Source organism: Aulonocara sp. 'chitande type north' Nkhata Bay, linkage group LG1 (genome assembly GCF_057382095.1).
Source record: "Aulonocara sp. 'chitande type north' Nkhata Bay isolate Kocher_YH1m ecotype deep benthic linkage group LG1, A_spYH_male_GT1.1, whole genome shotgun sequence".
NCBI classification, from domain to species: domain Eukaryota; kingdom Metazoa; phylum Chordata; class Actinopteri; order Cichliformes; family Cichlidae; genus Aulonocara; species Aulonocara sp. 'chitande type north' Nkhata Bay.
The window spans coordinates 2,923,829-2,949,355 of NC_141344.1; the positions used below are offsets into that span (position 1 = coordinate 2,923,829).

The 25,527-nt window shown below is 39.9% G+C and overlaps 1 protein-coding gene across 5 annotated transcripts in view; it reads right to left on the bottom strand.

The window, feature by feature from the left end:
- LOC147338496 (uncharacterized) overlaps positions 1-25,527 on the bottom strand; it is a 59,257-nt gene that overhangs the window by 5,279 nt on the left and 28,451 nt on the right. For 2 of the 5 annotated variants that reach the window (XR_015129177.1, XM_086293370.1), the window contains exons 21-33: positions 24,865-24,936; positions 24,644-24,794; positions 24,366-24,559; positions 23,858-24,006; positions 23,380-23,430; positions 23,113-23,177; positions 15,407-15,490; positions 14,564-14,679; positions 13,417-13,488; positions 13,196-13,346; positions 12,918-13,111; positions 12,303-12,451; positions 11,824-11,874 (exon numbers count right to left, since the gene is read on the bottom strand). Coding sequence is in view for 3 of the 5 variants with exons in the window: in XM_086293370.1 (XP_086149496.1) it covers positions 11,824-11,874; positions 12,303-12,451; positions 12,918-13,111; positions 13,196-13,346; positions 13,417-13,488; positions 14,564-14,679; positions 15,407-15,490; positions 23,113-23,177; positions 23,380-23,430; positions 23,858-24,006; positions 24,366-24,559; positions 24,644-24,794; positions 24,865-24,936 (1,499 nt within the window). In the remaining 2 variants the exon portion in view is untranslated. Of the gene's footprint in view, positions 1-7,248; positions 10,531-10,659; positions 11,875-12,302; positions 12,452-12,917; positions 13,112-13,195; positions 13,347-13,416; positions 13,489-14,563; positions 14,680-15,406; positions 15,491-23,112; positions 23,178-23,379; positions 23,431-23,857; positions 24,007-24,365; positions 24,560-24,643; positions 24,795-24,864; positions 24,937-25,527 lie in introns of those variants that run through there. The other 3 variants (XR_015129182.1, XM_086293495.1, XM_086293279.1) reach the window with 3 other exon arrangements.

Here is a 25,527-nt window from a genome sequence, read left to right on the forward strand (position 1 = left end):
TAGATAATAATTTGGGGGATTTAAGAGTAAGAAAATGTGCCGCACTTAGTGGTGTTTGTAATTCAACTTGACTGAGGTTAAATTTCTTTTTTACTATGGATTTAATTTGTTGATATTCTAAAAACCTTGTCTTGTTGATCCCATATTGTTCAACTAGTCTGTCAAATGGAATAAATTCTGTTCCCTCTAATATATGTTCTAAGTATTTAATTCCTTTACAACTCCATTCTGGGAAATTAATCATATTATTGTTTTGTAATATGTCAGGGTTATTCCAGATAGGTGTACGTTTGCATGGGATTAATGAAGACTCCGTTATTTTTAGAAACTCCCACCATGCTGTTAGAGAAAAGCTGATGTTGATACTTTTAAAGCATTCATGTCTTTTGATGTTTGAGCTAATAAATGGTAGGTCTGAAATCTCTAGATCCTTGCATAGTGCCTGTTCAACATCTAGCCAGGGCTCAACTAAGAAGGTATGTTTTAACCATTCTGAGATGAACTGAAGCCTGTTGGCTAAGAAGTATTGGTGAAAATTAGGCAGATCTAATCCTCCTCTATCCTTGGTTCTTTGTAGCGTTTTTAAGCTAATACGCGGGGGTTTATCTTTCCAAAGGAATTTGGAAATATATGAATCCAGAGATCTGAACCAATCTTGTGATGGTTTGTTAGGGATCATCAAAAATAAGTAATTTATTTTTGGCAAGATCATCATTTTTATAGTGGCGACCCTTCCCATGAGTGATATGGGTAAAGATTTCCATCTAGTCAGATCGCCTTCTACTTTCTTTAGAAGTGGGATGTGGTTTAGTTTAGTTAAGTCTGAAAGCTTAGGAGAGATATTAATACCTAAATATTTAATATTTCCGGATTGCAGTGGGGCAGAGGAAGAATTATGGAAGGAGCAGTTAATGGGGAGAACTGTAGATTTTGGCCAGTTAATTGAATAATCTGAAACTCTTGAAAACCAGTTTATTAAAGTAATTACCTCAGAGAGGTTGGTTTGTGTGTTTTGCAGAAAAAGCAACACATCATCCGCATAGAGACTGATTTTATGTTCTATGTTCTTACATTTTATGCCCTTAATTGTTGTAGCCTGTCTAAATGCTGCTGCTAGAGGTTCGATAAAAATTGCAAAAAGTGAGGGGGAGAGTGGGCATCCCTGTCTGGTGCCCCTCAGGAGACAGAAGCTGGAGGATGTCTGGTCATTTGTTCTGATACGAGCCGTTGGGGAATTGTATAATATTCTTATCCAGTTTATGAAAGAGTTTCCAAAACCAAATTTGTGTAAAGTTGCGAATAAAAATTTCCAATTAACTCTGTCAAATGCTTTTTCTGCATCTAGAGATAATATTATGGCTTCGATGTTTTTATCGTATGAGTAGTCTATTAAATTAAGTAATCTACGAGTGTTTGTTGAGGAGTGCCGACCTTTTATGAAACCAGTTTGGTCAGGATGAATTAAGAGGGGGGTCATTTTCTCTAATCTCTTTGAGAGAGCTTTGCAGATTATTTTAAGGTCTACATTTAAAAGAGAAATTGGACGATAGCTTGAGGGAAATAAAGGGTCTTTGCCTGGTTTTAGCAGGAGACTAATGTTGGCAGAATTCATATTTGGTGGTAGTCTGCCCTTTTCCTCGATTTCCTGCAACATGCTGTGGAATACTGGTGCCAAAATTGTCCAGAATTCTTTGTAGAATTCTGCAGGGAAGCCGTCTGGACCTGGAGCCTTATTATTGGGCATACTTATCAGGGCTTCCTGGAGTTCACTTGGCGTCAGTGGCGAATCCAATTCCATTGCTTGACTGTCTAGTAATTTTGGAAGAGTTACGTTGTCAAGAAACAGATCAATTTCATTTTTAGATGGGTTTATTTGTGGTGAGTATAAAGTTTCATAGAAATCCCTAAAAATGTTGTTTATTCTTCCAGGATCATATATTGTGTTCCCCGATAAATCTTTAGCAGCACATATAGTTGTTTTTTCTTTATTTATTTTTAGCTGGTTAGCTAGAAATCGACCTGATTTGTTACTGTGTTCAAAATTCTGCAAGCGAAGTCTTTGTATAAGGAATTGTGTTTTTTTATTAATAGTTTCATTTAATTCTAGTTTTGTTTTGCATATTTTGTTCAATGTTTCCTGATCTTGGTGGGACGCGTAGGCTTCTTCTAGTGATTTGATGTTTTTTTCTAATTCCTGAATATTTTTGTTTTCTTCTTTCTTTTTATGTGATGAGAAAGAAATTATTTTACCTCTCATCACAGCTTTCCCTGCTTCCCATAGAACAGAAGCAGATATTCCGGGAGTGTCATTAAAGTCTAAATATGAAGTCCATTCCTTTTTAAAGTATTTAATAAAGTCTTCATCTTTAAGTAGTGATATATTAAATCTCCAGTTTTTACTTGGCGTAGTATTATTCTTGTGCATTAGTATTAAAGATACAGGAGCATGATCGCTGACAGCTATAGGATGAATCTCAGTGTCTGAAATGTCACACAGCAGTGAGCTGCTGACCAAAAAATAATCCAGACGAGAGTAAGAGTGATGAACATGCGAGAAAAAAGTATATTCCTTACTGGTGGGGTGAAGAGAGCGCCATGCATCGCAAAGACCAAAGTCGTTCATATACTGTTTGATTATATTTGTGGACTGCCAATTACGCTGAGTTCCTGTTGTGTTGAGCCTATCCATTTCTTCATTTAGTCCAAGGTTGAGGTCACCGCCAAGAATGAGTGTGCAATCAAGGTGTTCAGAGAGTGCACTAAAAAAACCGTGGAAGAATGAGGGTTCATCAACATTTGGACCATATATACTAACAATACATAGTTTTTTGTTCAATATTGATAGTTTAATAATTAGAAATCTACCCTCTGGATCTATAACTGTATCGAGTACTGTAAAATTAACATTTTTATGTATTAAAATTGCTACTCCCCGTTGTCTAGAATTATAACCGGCTGCAAACACGTTAGGAAACTCAGGTGTTTTAAGTTCATTTAAACCTGTGACAGGTTTGTGAGTTTCTTGTAATAAAATAACATCTGCCTGTAGTTTTTTAAGCTGGTTAAATATTTTTAACCTCTTTCCTCTGGTGCCAGCTCCATTTACATTCCATGTGACAAACCTCAGCATGCCCTTAATTGTGCGTGTATGTTTAATGATGTATGCTGGGTGTTTCGTTTAGACAGGTGGAGAGAATATGGAAACATCCCTTGTTTGTAAATAGAAAGAGAAAAAGAAGTGTGGTGAGAGACTCCATAAGTCTGACTATGTGTGTGAATATTCACTAATATGAACAAGCGTGGCTTGCTTATGTGTCCTGCAAGTCTGTGCGTGCTGTGAGGCTGTTGTGAATGTGCTGCCGTTGAGCTGATGTGTTTGCGTGATCGTGTTGTGAAAATATGGAGAAATAGAGGGTGTTGTTTGTAGGTGAGTGGGGAAGTAGGTGACCACAGCAGTGAAAGACAAGAGAAAGAAAGAAACCACATGAACTGTGAGCGACAACAAAAAAAAGGAAATGAAACGGAAACATTCCAATTAAAGCAATGACGGAGGGTGACGGTGTTATATCTGCTATGACATCCTACTGATATTACTAGGTTAAACACATTTTAAAGGAGAAAGTGTGAATGAATAAGAAAAGAGTGTAGCGGGTTCTTATCTGGAGTGCAGTCAGTATAACCACGGTGTGGTGCCGGGGTCGCGGTACAGCTGTCCGTCCACGTAGAGCCGGTCCACAGCGATGACAGCACGGGAGCCTTTCTGGATAAAGCTACGTCGAACTGGGAACAGGACCTTGCGTCGTTCCAGGATCTCTTTGGGGAACTGGTCGTTCACGCTGAAGTCCGTTCCTTTCAGCTCTCTGCCGCGACTCTTCACCTGTTCCTTTTGTTTGAATTGGCTGAATTTGGCCACAATAGGCCGTGGTCTCCCGGTCCGCGACCGCGCGCCCCCCAAGCGATGTACTCTATCGAAGTCGATGTTCTTTACGGTGTCCTCCGGCAGCTTCAGGTGGATTTTAATGAAGCTTTTCACCGTTGCCTCTGCGTCCTCTCCGGCAGTTTCTGGAATACCAGAAAACACAAGATTATCTCTCATGCTAATCGATAACGGACTCTTTTATTTTTTTATTTTCAATGTTTAGCTGGGTCACGTTATCGGTGAGAGATTTAACCGACTCCCGTAGCGTGGCATTTTCAGCGGCAAGCGTTTCCACCTGCCGCTGGCTGAATTCCAGGGATTCTCTCAGAGATTTAAATTCCCGGTGTAAGATCTCCACCAGGGACAGCCTCGCATCGAAACTGGACAATCGCTTGTCGATGGACTCCAGGATTTCTGCGATGTCTTTGCCGGCAGGCGATGTTGTACCGGGGGAGTCTGCCTGGCGACTTCTCTTCGATGACGGCGTCTCGATTTTGGCCGGGGAAGATGCACTCTGGGCCTTATGCATTACTAAATCTTGAAAACAGCGGTCGATGTAATCTTGGAGAGCGTCTAAACTCTCCCCGTTGTCCTCCAGGGTGTTAGAGATGATAAAACAGATGTTGTTAGTTATATGACAATTGATTAGTATATTTGGAAATACTGAAGCTTGGAAAACCTTTGTTAAACTCTATGCTACCATTTGCTTTTTCTCCGCCAAAATCTCCGGCGTCTGACGTCACCTACAACATCACTTCCGTCACTTACCTCTCACTTCCGTCACTTACCTCCACCTCCTCTCCATGAAAACTGAATTTATGACATTTAACGGAGTTAGAAGTTAGCAGGAAGTTAGCTCGCTAGCTTCTATCTAAATACAATATAGCATGTCCTGAATGCGGGGTTTTGGAAACAAATTAAAACGTACAGCTCTGTTATCACTTCCAGCATAAATGAAGACAGAAAACTAAATAGCAGTGACGTTTGTAGGGTTACTGAAGTTTGGCTAGCTGGTATATAATGATGTGCTACGTGATTGCGACACAGCTATGTTAGCATAATATAAACAAGCTAACTTTTTTTCCCACTCGATAAAAGTTAACGTGAGTGTTCTCGGTGGTCAGGAACAAATGTAATCGCATGGCAGGATGCTGTAAAAGGACCAAACTTCAGCCAGGAGAACAACTGAGATAATCCATCCACAATACGAGGTTAGTCATTCATATACTGCTGCATGGGCTGGGCTGTAGTTACATCCTAAGGTTTTAAAAACTGAGCTTAAATAAATGATTAGTGGTAATAAAAGCCGAGGGAGGTCAACAGTGATCACTGACTGTTTTAGGAGCTTTTTGAGATTAAATAGAAGAAAATACATAACATTAAACATGTTAACAACACAAAAGCCATATTAAACACAGACTACTTTAGACCCGGAAGTAGGATTCGTCGCGTCATCACTGAACAACCGGATAGTAATCATCCACAACTATACTCAGTTGCAGATGATAAAGGATTCAGAAAGTTCATGCATGACAGAGAATATGCATGTTCTTTTTGTTTTCATATTATAAGTTATATTTAATTGTGTTGTGGTTTGCGGTGTTTTGTGTTGTTTCACTTTAAATTTGTAAAAGGAAAAAGCTGAAAATTTAAATAGTTAAAAGTTGAAATGTGAATAGTTGATTTTTGTATTATGATTTATTTATTACATTTTATGTGGAGTGAATAAATAAAAGTATATTTACGGTGGCCCCTAGAGACAAAGCACGTAAAAACTCCAAAACACGTATGAACTCTGAAGCACGTACAAACCCTGAAGCACGTACAAACTCAAAAACACGTAAAAACACGTACAAACTCCAAAACACGTACAAACACGTACAAAACTCCAAAACACGTACGAACTCTGAAGCACGTACAAACCCTGAAGCACGTGCAAACTCCAAAACACGTAAAAACACGTACAAACTCCAAAACATGTACAAACACGTACAAAACTCCAAAACATGTATGAACTCTGAAGCACGTACAAACCCTGAAGCACGTGCAAACTCCAAAACACGTAAAAACACGTACAAACTCCAAAACATGTACAAACACGTACAAACTCTGAAGCACGTAAAAACTCAGGAGCACATAAAAACTCAAAACACGTACAAAATCAACAGAAGTGCTCCAGGATGCTGGGCGCAGTGTTGAGCTTTTGTTACCTACTGGCTACACAAGCCAGCAAGTACCAACGACCGGATTTGGTGTGTGGTAGTAACAGGTAAATGAACTTTTTTTTTTTTTAATTATTTGAATATATATGAGTGCCTGTGTATAAATACACAAATACACACATGCTTTCAATTGTGTAATTTAAGTGATCTAGTAGCTCTGCTTTGGAAGTTCAGTTCATGCTAGAAATGTGTTTTGGAGTTTGTACGTGTTTTGTCTCTAGGGGCCACCGCATATATTTATATATAAATAAAACCACTTTTTTTTACGTTAGTAATTCCTTTTGTGCATAATTTTATATTATTGTTAATAATAAATTAACTAAAGCAACAAAACAACCTGAAGAGCCGGTTCGGAGCCGAAAGAGCCGGCTCTTTTTAGTGAGCCGAACCGAAAGAGCCGGATCTCTAAAAAGAGCTGGAAATCCCATCACTATTTTTTTCAAATTCTGTAATTCTCACTCGCTTTGGCAACTTTGTACTTTTGTGTTACTCGGAGCAACAACTCCACCTCATTGTTAGTCCATTTAAAAAACTCGCTGCTTTTCCTCAACATTTTGCTGCGACGTTTCAAAGAGCCGGAAAGTAAATAAGCGGCAGACAGAAATGAGGCAGGTCGAATCTTCTTGCATTTTACACATGCGCAGGACTGGAACCGTAAGCGTTTTCAGCTGTTTCAATGTGGACGCACAACTCTGTGAAAACGATTGAAAACACTAGTGTGGACGCGTTTTCAAATCTATCCAGGCTAGCTAGCTATCTAGGCTCAACTTTTTAAATTATGCAAAATGTTTAACTGTATCTCTAATAGAAACTTCTTTAACTTTGCTCTGCTTCACTTCAGCAGCATCAGGTAATGTTCAGATGTTGATTCATGGTTTTCTTCCGTTTCTGTTCGTCTGCAGAATATTTTTAAGGTTATCTGTTAGAAAAAGCCAGACCAGGAAAATTTCCTTCATGTTTTTCTGTTTTGTCTTCAGTTACTTTGACACAAAGGCATCTGCTGTGATGCTCACAGCTCTGATAAAGTCTCACAAATGTCAGCTTTCTTTTTATATATGTAAAATATGTATATGTACTGATTAGTGTACACTTGGGTTTTAAGGGGTATTTATTTATTATTTTCTTCTTTTTTTTTTTTTTTTTTTTTTTTTTTTGGGGTGTATGGAAGCCCCAAACGCAATTTCATTGTTCTTGACAATGACAATAAATAAATAAATACTAATACTAGTGATCAGAATTATAATATTTCTGACTGTCTGAGGCAAAATTTCCCAGATTCAAATCCATTTGAATTGAATTGATTCAAGAAATCAGTGATGATACACAGCCCTATAGTTAATATAATAAAATACACCTTTCAGCTTTTTATATATTTAGTTTTTTAGGAGAGCTGGAACGTAATTGTGCCCGCCTCTGAAGCACTCTGGGTCAAATGTGCTATAAACAAAACAGATGTAACAGTCAACACAAAAAGGTTCAGACACTTTCCATGGCAATGTTTCATTTAAAAAACAAAAACAAAACGTATTTAACCCACTCAGTGGGCTACATCTGTTCATGCCAGTATCGATATTATCGATATTTGGTTCAATCTCTCCACCTCGAGTCTCGAGTTGAAAGATAGAGGAAATCCCCAAACAGCAACAACACACAAAGGTTTTTATGTTTAACAGCCTGACGTCTGTCCAGTCATCAGGTTAGCATTAGCTGTAATCTAACCTACGTTTCTGAGAAATGCTAGTATTTTTTCGTGCTATCCGGTTGTTCAGTCTGACGTCACTAGCCGTGTCTGGGTCTAAACTCCGCTGCAGGTCCATATATCAAACGATCACTATGGGATTACTGAGAGTTGAAAAACTGTCTAAAGTCTTTCATCTTTAATAAAATGATCAGCGTTCTGCTCTACCAGGTGTAACAATTGAGTTTAACATCCAGGCATCCATGAAAACTGAATTTATGACATTTAACGGAGTTAGAAGTTAGCAGGGAGTTAGCTCGCTAGCTTCTATCTAAATACAATATAGCATGTCCTGACTGCGGGGTTTTGGAAACAAATTAAAATGTACAGCTCTGCTATCACTTCCAGCATAAATGAAGACAGAAAACTAAACAGCAGTGACGTTTGTAGGGTTACTGAAGTTGGGCTAGCTGGTATATAATGATGTGCTGCGTGACCGCTAGCGACACAGCTATGTTAGCATAATATAAACAAGCTAACTTTTTTTCCACTCGATAAAAGTTAATGTGAGTGTTCTCGGTGGTCAGGAACAAATGTAATCGCATGGCAGGATGCTGTAAAAGGACCAAACTTCAGCCAGGAGAACAACTGAGATAATCCATCCACAATACGAGGTTAGTCATTCATATACTGCTGCATGGGCTGGGCTGTAGTTACATCGTAAGGTTTTAAAAACTGAGCTTAAATAAATGATTAGCGGTAATAAAAGCCGAGGGAGGTCAACAGTGGTCGCTGACTGTTTTAGGAGCTTTTTGAGATCAAATAGAAGAAAATACATAACATTAAACATGTTAACAACACAAAAGCCTATTAAACGCAGACTACTTTAGACCCGGAAGTAGGATTCGTCGCGTCATCACTGAACAACTGGATAATTAAAACGATCACAGAGGCCGAAGTTCAGGCTTCATTTTGGTCCTTTTTTTTTACTGAGATGTCATACACTTGCACACTACACTTACCTTTGCGAGCGTAGTAGGCAGGCCCAGGTACGTCCGTTCTTTTAGAGCAGAGCTACAGATTAAAAATGCCCAAGGCGAAGCGGTCAAAGTCTGGCTGTATTTCACAGCAAAAGATGCAAACTCAGCAGCCTGCAACAAGTGCTTTAAGCTGATACTGTGATACTGTCAAAGGAGGTAACACCTCAAATCTGATGAAACACCTGGCAACGCATAGCGTTTTTTTTAAAAGCCGAGAAATGCGCCGTATTTGATAGCTTGCTGCGAGACCTCACACCGAGCACATCTACTGCGGGTGTGGTGCCTGTTATCGGACCCGGAGTTTGCAACATCCCCCAAAAACCCGAAAAATAGAGTCCTGGCCCCTAGCCCTGCCAGTGTAGCAGAAATGATGAGGATGATGATGCAGCAGCAGCCGTTCTTCTCTGCGTGAGTAGCTTAATGTTGTTCGTGTGTAATTTACGTTGAGTAGGCTAACCACGTTATTACATTAATGCATGTAAGGTGAACTAGCAAACATCATCATAGCTACATGCGGCTGTCCTCTTGTTTGATGGCAGATACTCCCTGCACGCTGGCCAAAAAGGCTAAAATGACCAAAGAAAAATTGGGAAACAGTTAAACATGAGGTTTTTGGACAAAGTTTGTGTTTTTTCCATTGTTTAAGCACTGCTTCCAGCCAAGAGTGATGCCATAAATCCCCCATAGCTGCAGAAAAGGCTAACATTGTTATCTTTTTACAAAAAAACAGCTAAACATGAGAGGTTTTTGGACAAAGTTTGTGTTCTTGATTCTTTAAGCACCGGCACCGTTTCAAAAGTACCGGATTGGTACTGGTATTGGATAAAACTTCAACGATACCCATCCCTATCTATGGGGACTGACTCAGTGCTGGAGCCTCCGGTGGACGTTAGAGGAACTGCAGAGTTTGGCACTTCATCGTTGGCTTCACTTTTTTGTTGGTTTTACATAAGATAAATATCATAATTAAAGTGAAGCTGCTGTCTTAGTAATGATTATAGTTAGCAATAAAGACCCGAGGCTGTGCTGCGTGACCTCTTTGGACACTTTGATCACAAAAGCATTAAAAAGCCTGAACACTTGAAAAACCAGCCAGCTGCACATCACTACAGGACTGGCTTTAATAAAGTGAAGAACATATGAAACATTCAGCAGATTTGAGCATTTCCTCTGTATTATAATAACCACACTGCCTTTACAGAGTCGAGGGCGACTGTGTGAACAGCGCGTTACAAAGTGCTGTTTCCTTAAATCACCTTTGAACCTGCCATGTTGGAAGACTCGCTGTTGTTCTGTTTATTTGCTCTGTTGTCTCTCGCTTCGTCTGCTTGTAATGAACTGACTGAGGGCCCAGAGGTTAGCTTTAATGCTCCCTGTTGTTTTTCTGTTTTCCGCAGGCTGGAAACAGGCGACACACGAGTGCTCGCAGTCTTTATATTACAGGCGATTAAATATTCATGCAGCTTCCTGCGTGAGTAAAGTGTCAACAGGGTGTTTGCATTCTAACGACAACGACATGGCAAATATTGAAAGCTGCAGTCAGACAGATGTTTATGAGGGAAAATGTAAAAACACGATCCTTTTCAGGAGGATTTCAGACGCTTCGATCCCGTAAACGTCTCTGTGTGGCGATCAGATCAAAGCCGACCAGCTTCATTAGCTCTTCGGCCTCTAATTGACAGCATGCAGAGAAACAAAAACCCAGAAACAACAAAAAGATGTTAGAGAAGCTCAAGCCTCAGTTTCAACTGTTTGAACATCATGAAGATTCATATAATTTTTACTTACTTAACTCGAATTTATTTAATATAAAACACTTTTAACAAGTTATAAAAGCACTTTAAAACAGATTGATACCCTTAAAACACAAACTGAAGGGACTACAAAACTAAAATCAGCTAAATAACTGTTGAAATTACAACAATTAAAATGGAGCTACTGTGTTTTTTCTATATGCTGTGTAATGTAGACGATCTCTGGTTTTAGACAGAGGATTATATGAGAAGCTCTACAAAAAGCTAGAAAAAAAAGACTTGTGGAAACTGAATATGTCCTTACTAGAAGAGAAACTAGCTTTACTGGCCAAGTGCTGGAAGCCTACGTCGGCATCGTGTGGACACAAATATTTAAAAGAGCAGTAAAAAGGAGTGTTTGACACACCATCACTGTAGATTTGAAAATGACATGACCAAGAGGTGAGTTGAGTTAATCTAAAGGGCGTTAATAAAATGACTGAATTAACCACTTTTTTCCCCTAGCACCACTTTCAGACTCAAATAACTGGACAAACTGAGCTGAGTTTGTGATTAAACCTCATTTCCTGTCTATGCCTCCAATGTTCCCACACAGCTTAAATCACATTTAAGGATCGCATCAGTCAGGAAGGCTTTAGACAAAAGGTGAATGATCATTTCTACCTGCAGTAATTGGCTCCGACTTGATGTCACCTGTTGACACCTGCTCAGTTCCTCAGGCTGGCGGAATAGGAGAAGGTGGGCTGCAAAGCGGCTTGCAGGTGCAGAGATTTGTTTAGGATGTGTAGATTTGCCAGGGCCGTCACAGAGTTTAATTTTGAGGTGCTTCAGGATGTTTCAGCTCTCACCCAACCCAAGCTCTGATAGGTTCGTTGCATTTATAGTCCGCTGTCCTAAGGCGTCCATGTTTCCACACAGACACACGGCTGCTGCGTTCACTGACCTGCTGTTTATCAGGAAAATGAGTCTTTATGTCCTTCAGCTGCCGGCTGATCGCCAAAATGGACTCTGAGCAGAAGAAGAAATCATCAGGAAACGACCCAGTAACCACAAAACAGGAGCTGAAACACCTCTGTCGTGTGTTTTTGTGTCGTGTGTTTTTCACTGTCGAACACGTGATTTATTGTTCGTGTTTCATCTATAAACTGAAACGTCGGAGGCGCGTCGTCTCCTGATGTCTCACAGAAACGTGAAGCTGTGCTGGACTCACCGTCCTCTGGAGGAGCGGGAAAAGGCTCCGACATCTTAGGAGGAGTGCGAGCTGGAAGAGAGGAGAACGAGGAGCTCAGACTGCAAAATAAATGTGACGACATGAAAACAAAAGAAGAAATGACGAGAGTGTCTTTGTCCTCATTAGGATGAATATTTTAAAAAGGCACAAAGAACCAATCAGATCCTCCCATCCTGTTTGGCTCTTACAGCGAGTAATGTTTACTCCTCTCACTTTTCAAATATGGCCTGCTTCTCAAAATCAGCCAGAGCAGAACTGATGGCGATGCTGCAGGTGGATCAACAGGTGAGGAAATAGAAGCTTTCGGGGAAACTAAACACAGATTTTGTTGGTGCAGTGTTGATTAAAGATGAACTCAGCGTCCTTTTCAATAGCAATATTTCACAGATCTCGTTGTATGTACGTATAACTGTATTCGTTATTCAACATCTGAGCTGCGATGCTCCGGGTCCACCTACAGATGGCGCTCTTTGGCTGGAAGATGGCCTTGTAGTCCTCGGCGTTGTGGATCTCAGCAGACGACAGCTTCTCGTCCGCCTCGTCCTCGCTAGGGCTCCGCCTCTCCCCTTCGGGGCTCCGCCTGTCAGACTCTGAACGGTGCTTCAACCTGATGACATCACAAACATTTGTTTGTTTGTTTTTAGAAGAAAAACTGCAAATTTTTTACTTTATTTACTTTTATTAAAGAATCTGGAAGCGAAACTTTTCCACTGAAGTCAAATAAGATTTTATATATATATATATATTATTATATATATATATTATTATATATATATATATATATATATTATTATATATATATATATATATATTATTATATATATATATATATATTTATTTATTATATATATATATATTTATTATATATATATATTTATTATATATATATATTTATTATATATATATATTTATTATATATATATATATATATATATATATATATATATATATATATGACATGTGATCTGAGTGTTTGATGAATGAAACCAGTGGCTCATGTATAAAACTTTAAATCCAGGAGTCAGTACTTGCAGTATCTGGAGTATTTTCTCCTGTCTCTCAGTGTGCCGTACCTCTGCGATCTGCAGGTGGTCGTGGGTCTCTCGTAGTTCTTTCGCAGTGCCGCTCCTTTGGGGTCCTTCTTCGGCTCTGTGAGCGGCTGGTCGTCCTGGATGATCCCCTGGATCACGGCGCCACCGCTCTTCTTTACCCTCTTCAGATCGACCACGTAGGACGACACACTCGACAGCTGATGAGACACGCCGATCTGACATATGGAGAAGGTGGAAGATTAAGATTACCTAAAACTTCTGCACAGTACTGTTACTGAGCGGTGGGCGGAGCTACACACCAGCTGCTGGTTGCAGATGGCGAGGTCAGACACCTTTCCCCAGCTCACCGGCACCGCGTCAAAGCAGCGGTCCGGTTCCCAGCCGAAGACCCGCAGCGAGTCCGTGGCGCCGCTGTACAGGCAGGAGCCATCTGGGCTAAAACATATACACCTGAAACCACAGGGACAGGGGTCAGAGGTCACATTCCAGTTACACCCTGCTGCAACGGGGAAAAACTCACCTGACCGGAGTCGTGTCGCCCTCCAACGAGCCGATCATCGTAAACTTCTCCAGATCCCACAGCTTGATGGTCCTGCAAGCACATGCAGAGTTCATACAGCTGCAGCTCATTAGAGACACCTGTAGGTGTTTTATAGTGTCAGGTGAAGACGCTACAACACGGCTGAGGAACAGGAAGAGACCTCCAACAGATCCACGGTCAGCAGTGACAAGTCAGTAAATGAGGAGAAAGAGAAAAGAGGAACGAAACACGAACAAAAGAGGGAGTGGAGGGCAAAGTGCACCTCTCAGTGCATCATGGGAAGTCCCCAGGAACCTGAGGGATGGTTAGGGTCGCCTAACCCAGCTCTAACTACAAGCTAAGCTAAAGACATTTTTATAATTAATTGAAGAAAGTATGTGTTTGAGTCACTTCTTATTCTCATAAATGAGAGTAAGATTTATTCCATCAATAAACTGTTTGAGATAAAAATGACCCTGCTCCCTGTTCTGTCACTAAAACAGGCCAAAACCTACAAAATGTCTCATTTCTTTGAAGTGACACATTCAAAGCTTTAACGGCTCCATCACGATCACATGACAATCGGAAAATCAGGCCACAAACTACAGCTTTGCTTGCTGGTGTAACTTATAAACTGTCTCTAACACCAGGTCGATGTCCTCAAATTAAACATAATAATCAATTTAAGTGATTCATGTTGGAATACTTATTTATACTTCATATGCAAAAATAAAGAAATGATTAAATACTGAGTGCACTTGCTGGTTGTGTTGGAGAAAGGATGAGTTATTATTTCCATTTTATTATATTTATATTATATTTCCTGTTTACTTTTAGTTATAAATGTATGATTTAGTGGCACATGCAGAGGACATGTAGAAGACACAGGACATGTATGTGAAAAAAAGTAAAAGAATTTCAGACTAAAAGAAATGTTACATTTTAAAAAATGCCACAAACAATCAAACTCAGCACCAAAATAAAATCTTGGCGGCACAGAGAGAGGACAACCTCGCGCAGCCTCTGAGCTTCATGAAACAGAAAAACTAAACGAGCCACAAAGTGTCACAAACACTGATTCCACTCATGAGTCGCTCCTTCAGCTCCGAGCTGCTGCGTCTCGGGCGCTCGGCCTGCGGCGACGTACCTGTCGGAGCTTCCGGAGGCCAGCAGGTACTCGTTGGGGTGGAACTGGACGATGTTGACGGCGGCGGTGTGAGATTTGAATTCCGTGATGGTTTTCCCCTGAGCCAGGTCCCACAGCTGATGGAGACAAGAGGACAGGGCTGAGGTCATCGAACAGGAAGAGAGCAGAGCTCACCTCCTTCAGCCAATCAGAATGAGCGATTTTATTACAGGATGCTGCCGGTTTGATGCTTTCACAGCATTTACAGAATAAACACATCATGTTCACACTTTTAAATTCCCAAGATGCTCTCAAACACCCGAACATCCGACCGCTGCAAATGAAATGAAACTTAATTCTAAACATCGATGAAATGTTAGCCTAACGAGTCGTTACACATCACCAGCTTATTACTTTATTTAAATAAATGTAACTGAACCTGGGTCAAGAAGTGTCCTGAAAACTATTTTAATAGAAAAGATGGATCTTAAAAATCCTAAAACACTGAAGTGATTCAACAGACGGACCTTTTAAAACCATTTTAAAATGTAGAAGAATCTAAAAATGTTGCGATTCAATCGCTCGTTTTATTTTATGGGAACACGTGACTACCAAACATGAACCAGGACCAGCTGGAACATTTTAACGTCTTCCAGCCTTTCTGCACAGTTTCCTGCTGCTGATGTTCTGCTTCACAGTTTACATTCACAGCATCGTGTAACTCCTGCAGGTTATAGTTACTCTGAAGGTTTCTCAGCATCTACTGTTACAGAGTCAGAGTTACCACAACATGTAAGTACCGGGAAAAACAATCCTTAAAATATATTTTTTACATTAAAGGTGAGACGTCAGATCAGGTCGTACCTTGACGGTGCAGTCGTCGCTCGCTGAAGCTAACCACTTCCCATCAGGACTGAAGGCCAAACTCCTCACAGCCTGAGTGTGACCCTGCAACACCAACACTGGTCAGATTTTTGCTATCGAGACTCATGTGAAGCTTTTATTTTGAAGGAAAGTAGAAGCCCTGAGCCTGGTTCTGGAGTTTTTCCTTCCCACTGTCGCCAAAGTGCTCATAGGAGGTCATATGATTGTTGGTTTTTCTCTGTATGTAGATCTTAAAGTATAAAGCGCATTGAGGTGACTGATGTTGTGATTTGGCGCTGCATAAACAAAATTAAATTGAAGTCTCTCAGTTCTTTTAAATGCAATAATCCGTTTACTGTAAGACTCCATAAAAGCTCCGACTGACACAGTTTAATCCGAATCATTCTGAGCGTCCTCGGCTTTGGCGCACAGTGACACCCATAAAATCGGCTAGTCTGACAGATAAGGAGAAGACGACGGTGGTATGTAAACTGTGTTTTTGTGCTGCGTATTGTTTGTTTGAACGCAGTTTGGATTCTGACCATAGAAGATGTTTTTGTGACACGCCCACCGCTACGTTTGCTATTCGGTTTGGTGTGTGTGTGTGCTGTGGCTCTGCAGGCGTTCACCTGAGTTTGAAGGAATTGCTGTTGCCTTTGTTTTGGATTTTGGCATGCTGCTTATGTTGAATGCTTAAAATGAGTGGATCACAGGCTGCATCTGTTGTTGGATAAACTGAAATTGGATAAGATTAAGGAGTATGCTAGAAGAGAGAATAAAGCGATCAGCAAAGAAGGCACCCACAGCTGTGGCCAAACAGACTGCAACAGATCGGTCTCAGAAGGAGCACCCAACAAACTCCAATGCCACCTCTATCTGTTAAACTGTTTAAATGGAGTGTGAGGCAGACATGCTAAAACAGTGACCTAAAAGCATTACCAATAAACAATGGGATCAATACATAAATGAAAGAAATGCAGCTGATAAAAAAGCCATAAACTACTTTCATTTGTTTAGTGGTGATTGCCAGTTTAGTTGGGGTTTTTTTGAGACACAGAGAGTGAGAGATCCTGTCCTACATTACTTTAAAAAAGAAGATATTTTCAGAGCTGTTGATATATGAAGCTCTGAGCATTGAGTGTTGCATTGTGAGAGTTTCAGTAAAAAGCCTGCAAATTATTGCATTTATACTGGAGAGCAAAGAAAAATTAAATTCTACTTGTACTATGGAAAATCAGTTTCATAAAAGCTACATAAACAGAGCTGAAGAAGACTGCGTTTGTAAAACTAGCGGTAACGTGTGAGAATTATAAGTTATAAGACTGTTTCTGCTATCGATACAATTTGTGTTGTTAATCCTAAATGATTCACGGTGACAACATCATAAGAACAAGGTCATTTTACTCCACACACACACACATTTGGAAAATCACATAGTTTGACCATAAAAATTCCCAGAATAATTAGTATTTGAGATTGCTGAAGCAACATCACTAAAGAAAAATATCCTTGCATGTCACTTTCGTTTAAAAATATAAAAAATGTGAAGTTTTTTTTTTGTAAAACATAAAAACATAAAAACAACAAAACTTAAGACCTTAAGAAAGAGATAAAGGATTGAGAAAGTTTATTCATGCAGGTCCATATGACAGAGAATATGCATGTTCTTTTAGTTTTCATATTATTATAATTTATATTTAATTGTGTTGTGGTTTGCAGTGTTTTGTGTTCTTTTCACTTTAAATTTGTGAAAGGAAAAAGCTGAAATTTAAATAGTTAAAACTTGAAATGTGAATAGTTGATTTTTGTATTATATGATTTATTTATTACATTTTATGTGGAGTGAATAAATAAAAGTATATTTACGGTGGCCCCTAGAGACAAAGCACATACAAACTTCAAATCACGTACGAACTCTGAAGCATGTACAAACTCCAAAACACGTAAAAACACGTACAAACTCCAAAACACGTAAAAACACGTACAAACTCCGAAGCACGTAAAAACTCAGAAGCATATAAAAACTCAGAAGCATATAAAAACTCAAAACACGTACAAAAGACAACAGAAGTGCTCCAGGATGCTGGGCGCAGTGTTGAGCCTTTGTTATCTTGTGGCTACACAAGCCAGCAAGTACCAACGACCGGATTTGGTGTGTGGTAATAACAGGTAAATGAACTTTTTTTTAAATTATTTGAATATATATATGAGTGCCTGTGTATAAATACACAAACAATACACACATGCTTTCAATTGTGTAATTTAAGTGATCTAGTAGCTCTGCTTTGGAAGTTCAGTTCATGCTAGAAATGTGTTTTGGAGTTTGTACGTGTTTTGTCTCTAGGGGCCACCGCATATATTTATATATAAACATATATAAATAAAACCACTTGTTTTTATGTTAGTAATTCCTTTTGTGCATAATTTTATATTATTGTTAATAATAAATTAATTAAAGCAACAAAACAACCTGAAGAGCCGGTTCGGAGCCGAAAGAGCCGGCTCTTTTTAGTGAGCCGAACCGAAAGAGCCGGATCTCTAAAAAGAGCCGGAAATCCCATCACTACACTACACCCATAAAATCGGCTAGTCTGACAGATAAGGAGAAGACGACGGTGGTATGTAAACTGTGTTTTTGTGCTGCGTATTGTTTGTTTGAACGCAGTTTGGATTCTGACCATAGAAGATGTTTTTGTGACACGCCCACCGCTACGTTTGCTATTCGGTTTGGTGTGTGTGTGTGCTGTGGCTCTGCAGGCGTTCACCTGAGTTTGAAGGAATTGCTGTTGCCTTTGTTTTGGATTTTGGCATGCTGCTTATGTTGAATGCTTAAAATGAGTGGATCACAGGCTGCATCTGTTGTTGGATAAACTGAAATTGGATAAGATTAAGGAGTATGCTAGAAGAGAGAATAAAGCGATCAGCAAAGAAGGCACCCACAGCTGTGGCCAAACAGACTGCAACAGATCGGTCTCAGAAGGAGCACCCAACAAACTCCAATGCCACCTCTATCTGTTAAACTGTTTAAATGGAGTGTGAGGCAGACATGCTAAAACAGTGACCTAAAAGCATTACCAATAAACAATGGGATCAATACATAAATGAAAGAAATGCAGCTGATAAAAAAGCCATAAACTACTTTCATTTGTTTAGTGGTGATTGCCAGTTTAGTTGGGTTTTTTTTGAGACACAGAGAGTGAGAGATCCTGTCCTACATTACTTTAAAAAAGAAGATATTTTCAGAGCTGTTGATATATGAAGCTCTGAGCATTGAGTGTTGCATTGTGAGAGTTTCAGTAAAAAGCCTGCAAATTATTGCATTTATACTGGAGAGCAAAGAAAAATTAAATTCTACTTGTACTATGGAAAATCAGTTTCATAAAAGCTACATAAACAGAGCTGAAGAAGACTGCGTTTGTAAAACTAGCGGTAACGTGTGAGAATTATAAGTTATAAGACTGTTTCTGCTATCGATACAATTTGTGTTGTTAATCCTAAATGATTCACGGTGACAACATCATAAGAACAAGGTCATTTTACTCCACACACACACACATTTGGAAAATCACATAGTTTGACCATAAAAATTCCCAGAATAATTAGTATTTGAGATTGCTGAAGCAACATCACTAAAGAAAAATATCCTTGCATGTCACTTTCGTTTAAAAATATAAAAAATGTGAAGTTTTTTTTTTGTAAAACATAAAAACATAAAAACAACAAAACTTAAGACCTTAAGAATCTCCTTATGAATGTTGTGAATATCTAGATCATTGGTGTTTGGATTTGAGGGTCAACAGGGCGAACACTGAGGCTGGGTATTAGAAATACAACATGGCAACATGAGACATGTTAACTCTGAGAACACTAACATCTAGATTAAGGTGTGAGAGGTAAATACATAACAGAAGCTAAAAAGGAGTTGCTTGTCTCTAGTTAAAATAAATTGAAAATAAACTGATTTGAACACGTTTGATGCATTATACAAAAAAAGGTTCATGATATAGTTCACATGATCTAAGCAAGAGTGACTCGGAATCTCAAATGTTAAAGTACACTTACTGATTGTACTTTTACTACATGAGCTAATGTAGATGCTCTAAAAGCACGCTGGCTGAAAAAGAACCACACGTTTGGAGAAACTGTGCTGTAACTTCTCATACTGTGAAGTTTTCTGACAAAAGTGAATTGAAAACTTATGCTGTACAGTTTACTAAGGGGTCCTTTGCTGGGCCATGTGCAATTACACAAAAGAACAAGTTAAATTTCACCATAACACTGACTGGAGAAAAGCCAAATTGGGATTCTAATTGACATTACAACTGAAATCAGTGCTGTGATAGTTAGTTTAAGATCACAACCTGATTTAAAACACAGTCTAACATCAACATTCTTGCCCCTGAAAATAGGTCAGGATGGCCGAAAAATGTACTTTAAAAATGAGATTTTCTTTTTGTTTCATTGGAACAGTAAAGTACCATTACAAAGAAATGAGTACACCTTTGTAGTTAAACCGGGTTTGGAGTTTTTCATGTTTTACATACAGACTTTCTCATTTAAACCATGGTGACTTAAAAGTTTAGCAGCAAGACACTTGTTTCCTTTGTTCCATCAAACATTTCTTTCAGCCATCTGTGTTTATCAGAGCGATATGTGACTAATTTTTTATTGAATCACCAGAAAGTACACAAATACAAGATTAAATATTTTATTTATTTATCAAAGATACATAATTACACATTGATACAATGAATAAGGTGTCTATAAAAATTACACATGGTGTAAGAAAAACATTATAACATACAAATAAGTGTTTTAAGATAATCTGACATACTTTAAAAGCATAAGAATAAAAGTTTTTTTTTTTTTAAAAAATCATGTTCTTTGATGATCACATTACATGTATCACATTTTTTAAAGCATAACGTAGGGTGTTCACAAAAACAGTTTTATGATTACTTTTTCCACAGTGCTTGTATGCCTCTTGCAAAACTATGTACTTATCACCATATGACATAATAACTCACGATTATGCAAGACCAGCCATGAAATGTCCGTCGCTTCATTACAATCATTTGTCCCCGCTGCTGCCCTCAGACCCAGTCTGTGGGGTAAAATTGCTTTTTTGGTGGTTCATAAAAAATATCTCAAAAAGCGATGTTAGTGAGGGGACCAGAAACACTGGGTTGCAGAGCAGTTGGTAAGGACTTGTATATTTCTGGAGAGTCTGCAAAAGCTGTCTTGCTCATGCTCCTGATTGGATATGTGGAGCCCGGCTCTGATATCTCACTGGTGGCAGCTAAAGGTAGGCATGCCTTGGAGGCGGAGTTGGTCTCGGGCGCAATCTTTCAAACGAGCCTCACGGCATTTCAGGCAACCTCAGGCCGGAAACAACATCCGGTCACTCGCGGTCAAAATCCACGCAGAGCTGGTGTTTCGCAGGGATCAGGTTAACACATCTGGGTCTAAAAATATAAAGAAAAACAAAAAGAGTTTTAAAACACGCAAACTAGCAAAATATCAAAGGAGCATAACATAACAATAACAAGATGATATGAGATACCCGATGAGGCCATGATAGGTGATGTAGACATGTAATGTATAAACTTTTACGGGAGTTAAAAGTGGAGCTTATATATATTTTAAAGTGTATTGTACGTGGGATAGGCTCCAGCGCACCGCGCGAGCCTGAGAAAAGGATAAGTGGAGGCGAATGGATGGATGGATGGTGTATTGTACCTGTTACAAACCATTGTGATATTTATTTATTTTTTTAAATGAAAGGATTGACAGAATGGTAAAAAGGAAAATGCAAAAATGTAGTTAGAGAGGAAGATTAACACTTACCGAATGATATGCGGATAAGGAAAGAGACGCAAGTTGCTGTTGAAATCGGCCGCTCCCTATGCGAACTCGCAAGCAGTCTGAGCGGCGCCAGTTGTTGATACGTCTGAAGTCAGATCTCTTCTGGGGTTCGAAGATAGTCTTAACATCAGCGGGAGATCGTAAAATCAGAGCTGGAGCGGATTGGCTAACCGGGGTGCGAAGGGAGCGGTGCAAGGGTTATGTGATTGGCAGCGGGGCGCAGTGAGGCGGAGTTGGTCTAAGGGGGGAATTTTCAAACGAGGTAAGCAGCGCATTCGGGACCAGAGCGGGGAGCGAACAAGCAGGAAAAAATTGTGCTCTGGAAGCTGTTGCGGGTCGGTGCGATTAAGAGCGAGGTAGAACTTAGACTCTGCGTAGAATTTTAGAGGTAGCTAGCAAGAGGCAAGTTTTTGAAGAAAAAAGAGTAAGGAGCTTTCCCAATGTTTTTGGATTATAGCGCTTTTTTTTGGGGAATAGAGGGGTAGCTAACAAGTTATTCTAGGGGTTTTGGAGAAATCGCGGAGAAATTTTTAAAAGGAGTTTTGGCTTTGTTTGGCTGAGCATGAAGGGAGCCGCGGGGCGCTGAATTTGAGAAAAAAGACTAAGGATTTTTTCAGGATTTTCCCTGTTATCGAATATAAGGTTTTGGGAATAGAGGGGGTACCCTAACAAGTTATTGTAGGGTTTTGGAGAAATAGCGGAGGGTTTTTTAAGGAGTTTTCCCTGCTTATGTATCTAAGGAGGGTTAGGGGATCGCGAATTTTTTCTGAGTATGAGTTTTATTCTAAATCTACAAATGCATATAAATCTAAATAAAGTTTTCCCCCAAGGCATATAGCATGTGTTTGTGGCCATACTGAACGTTACAAAAGCACAAGTTTAACTAAACAATTTTAATATGGTTTAATACATTTTTAAACACATGAGCACGGAGCCCGAGAGAGCACGGTCCGGAGACACGGGCGCACCCCGCGCGCCCAGACACACAGCCTCGGGCGCGCGCGCGCGCACACACACACACACTGACCCGCCACCAGATGGCGTTTTTTGAGCATAAAAAAAAATAAAAATAAAAATTTAATTGCTTAAAGAAATAAAAGAATGCTATTTTGATATATAAGAAACTTTCTAAATAATCAATTATATTTTTATGAATATCATATTTTTATGAATATCATATTTTTATGAATATCATATTTTTATTATTTAATTACTTCCTACTTCCGGAGCTCATGAATAATTTAATTAGGGGATAATTTAATTAGGGGTCATAAATCAATTAAGGGGGTCATAAATCACTGCGTTTGACGAAAGGGGTATAATATCACTCTCTTTTGACACCTAACTCTTTCTCAGTCAATTAGCATCAATATTATAGAGCCTAATTACTGTGTAGCTGTGCTTGCTTTCTTTTAGGTGTGACTGATGGTACTACTGTCAGTAAAATTATTGTCCTTGCGTGTCCTAAGGTTTCTGTTGTGGCAGAGATCAGAGGGAGCACTGTTGATGAAGCCACAAGAAGAATGATGGCCTTCATTTATTACAAAATAATTTCTCACACATCATTTTAGTTGTTAATTTAGACTCATAAAACCTCTCATATAACCGCACTCAGACCAAAGTCACACAGCTGTTAAAGGTTTTAGATGGTTTTGAATTAAACTGATTTTCTGAAGACAAAGAAAAATCTTTAACTAAAGAAAGAGAAAACCGAGCGGCTGGAGGACTACTTTGTTGTAAACAGCAGGTATTTGAGCTCTGATAGGTTCGTTGCATTTATAGTCCGCTGTCCTAAGGCGTCCATGTTTCCACACAGACACACGGCTGCTGCGTTCACTGACCTGCTGTTTATCAGGAAAATGAGTCTTTATGTCCTTCAGCTGCCGGCTGATCGCCAAAATGGACTCTGAGCAGAAGAAGAAATCATCAGGAAACGACCCAGTAACCACAAAACAGGAGCTGAAACACCTCTGTCGTGTGTTTTTGTGTCGTGTGTTTTTCACTGTCGAACACGTGATTTATTGTTCGTGTTTCATCTATAAACTGAAACGTCGGAGGCGCGTCGTCTCCTGATGTCTCACAGAAACGTGAAGCTGTGCTGGACTCACCGTCCTCTGGAGGAGCGGGAAAAGGCTCCGACATCTTAGGAGGAGTGCGAGCTGGAAGAGAGGAGAACGAGGAGCTCAGACTGCAAAATAAATGTGACGACATGAAAACAAAAGAAGAAATGACGAGAGTGTCTTTGTCCTCATTAGGATGAATATTTTAAAAAGGCACAAAGAACCAATCAGATCCTCCCATCCTGTTTGGCTCTTACAGCGAGTAATGTTTACTCCTCTCACTTTTCAAATATGGCCTGCTTCTCAAAATCAGCCAGAGCAGAACTGATGGCGATGCTGCAGGTGGATCAACAGGTGAGGAAATAGAAGCTTTCGGGGAAACTAAACACAGATTTTGTTGGTGCAGTGTTGATTAAAGATGAACTCAGCGTCCTTTTCAATAGCAATATTTCACAGATCTCGTTGTATGTACGTATAACTGTATTCGTTATTCAACATCTGAGCTGCATGCTCCGGGTCCACCTACAGATGGCGCTCTTTGGCTGGAAGATGGCCTTGTAGTCCTCGGCGTTGTGGATCTCAGCAGACGACAGCTTCTCGTCCGCCTCGTCCTCGCTAGGGCTCCGCCTCTCCCCTTCGGGGCTCCGCCTGTCAGACTCTGAACGGTGCTTCAACCTGATGACATCACAAACATTTGTTTGTTTGTTTTTAGAAGAAAAACTGCAAATTTTTTACTTTATTTACTTTTATTAAAGAATCTGGAAGCGAAACTTTTCCACTGAAGTCAAATAAGATTTTATATATATATATATATATATATATATTATATATATATATATATATATATATATATTTATTATATATATATATATATATATATATATATATATATATATATATATATATATATATATATGACATGTGATCTGAGTGTTTGATGAATGAAACCAGTGGCTCATGTATAAAACTTTAAATCCAGGAGTCAGTACTTGCAGTATCTGGAGTATTTTCTCCTGTCTCTCAGTGTGCCGTACCTCTGCGATCTGCAGGTGGTCGTGGGTCTCTCGTAGTTCTTTCGCAGTGCCGCTCCTTTGGGGTCCTTCTTCGGCTCTGTGAGCGGCTGGTCGTCCTGGATGATCCCCTGGATCACGGCGCCACCGCTCTTCTTTACCCTCTTCAGATCGACCACGTAGGACGACACACTCGACAGCTGATGAGACACGCCGATCTGACATGAGGAGAAGGTGGAAGATTAAGATTACCTAAAACTTCTGCACAGTACTGTTACTGAGCGGTGGGCGGAGCTACACACCAGCTGCTGGTTGCAGATGGCGAGGTCAGACACCTTTCCCCAGCTCACCGGCACCGCGTCAAAGCAGCGGTCCGGTTCCCAGCCGAAGACCCGCAGCGAGTCCGTGGCGCCGCTGTACAGGCAGGAGCCATCTGGGCTAAAACATATACACCTGAAACCACAGGGACAGGGGTCAGAGGTCACATTCCAGTTACACCCTGCTGCAACGGGGAAAAACTCACCTGACCGGAGTCGTGTCGCCCTCCAACGAGCCGATCATCGTAAACTTCTCCAGATCCCACAGCTTGATGGTCCTGCAAGCACATGCAGAGTTCATACAGCTGCAGCTCATTAGAGACACCTGTAGGTGTTTTATAGTGTCAGGTGAAGACGCTACAACACGGCTGAGGAACAGGAAGAGACCTCCAACAGATCCACGGTCAGCAGTGACAAGTCAGTAAATGAGGAGAAAGAGAAAAGAGGAACGAAACACGAACAAAAGAGGGAGTGGAGGGCAAAGTGCACCTCTCAGTGCATCATGGGAAGTCCCCAGGAACCTGAGGGATGGTTAGGGTCGCCTAACCCAGCTCTAACTACAAGCTAAGCTAAAGACATTTTTATAATTAATTGAAGAAAGTATGTGTTTGAGTCACTTCTTATTCTCATAAATGAGAGTAAGATTTATTCCATCAATAAACTGTTTGAGATAAAAATGACCCTGCTCCCTGTTCTGTCACTAAAACAGGCCAAAACCTACAAAATGTCTCATTTCTTTGAAGTGACACATTCAAAGCTTTAACGGCTCCATCACGATCACATGACAATCGGAAAATCAGGCCACAAACTACAGCTTTGCTTGCTGGTGTAACTTATAAACTGTCTCTAACACCAGGTCGATGTCCTCA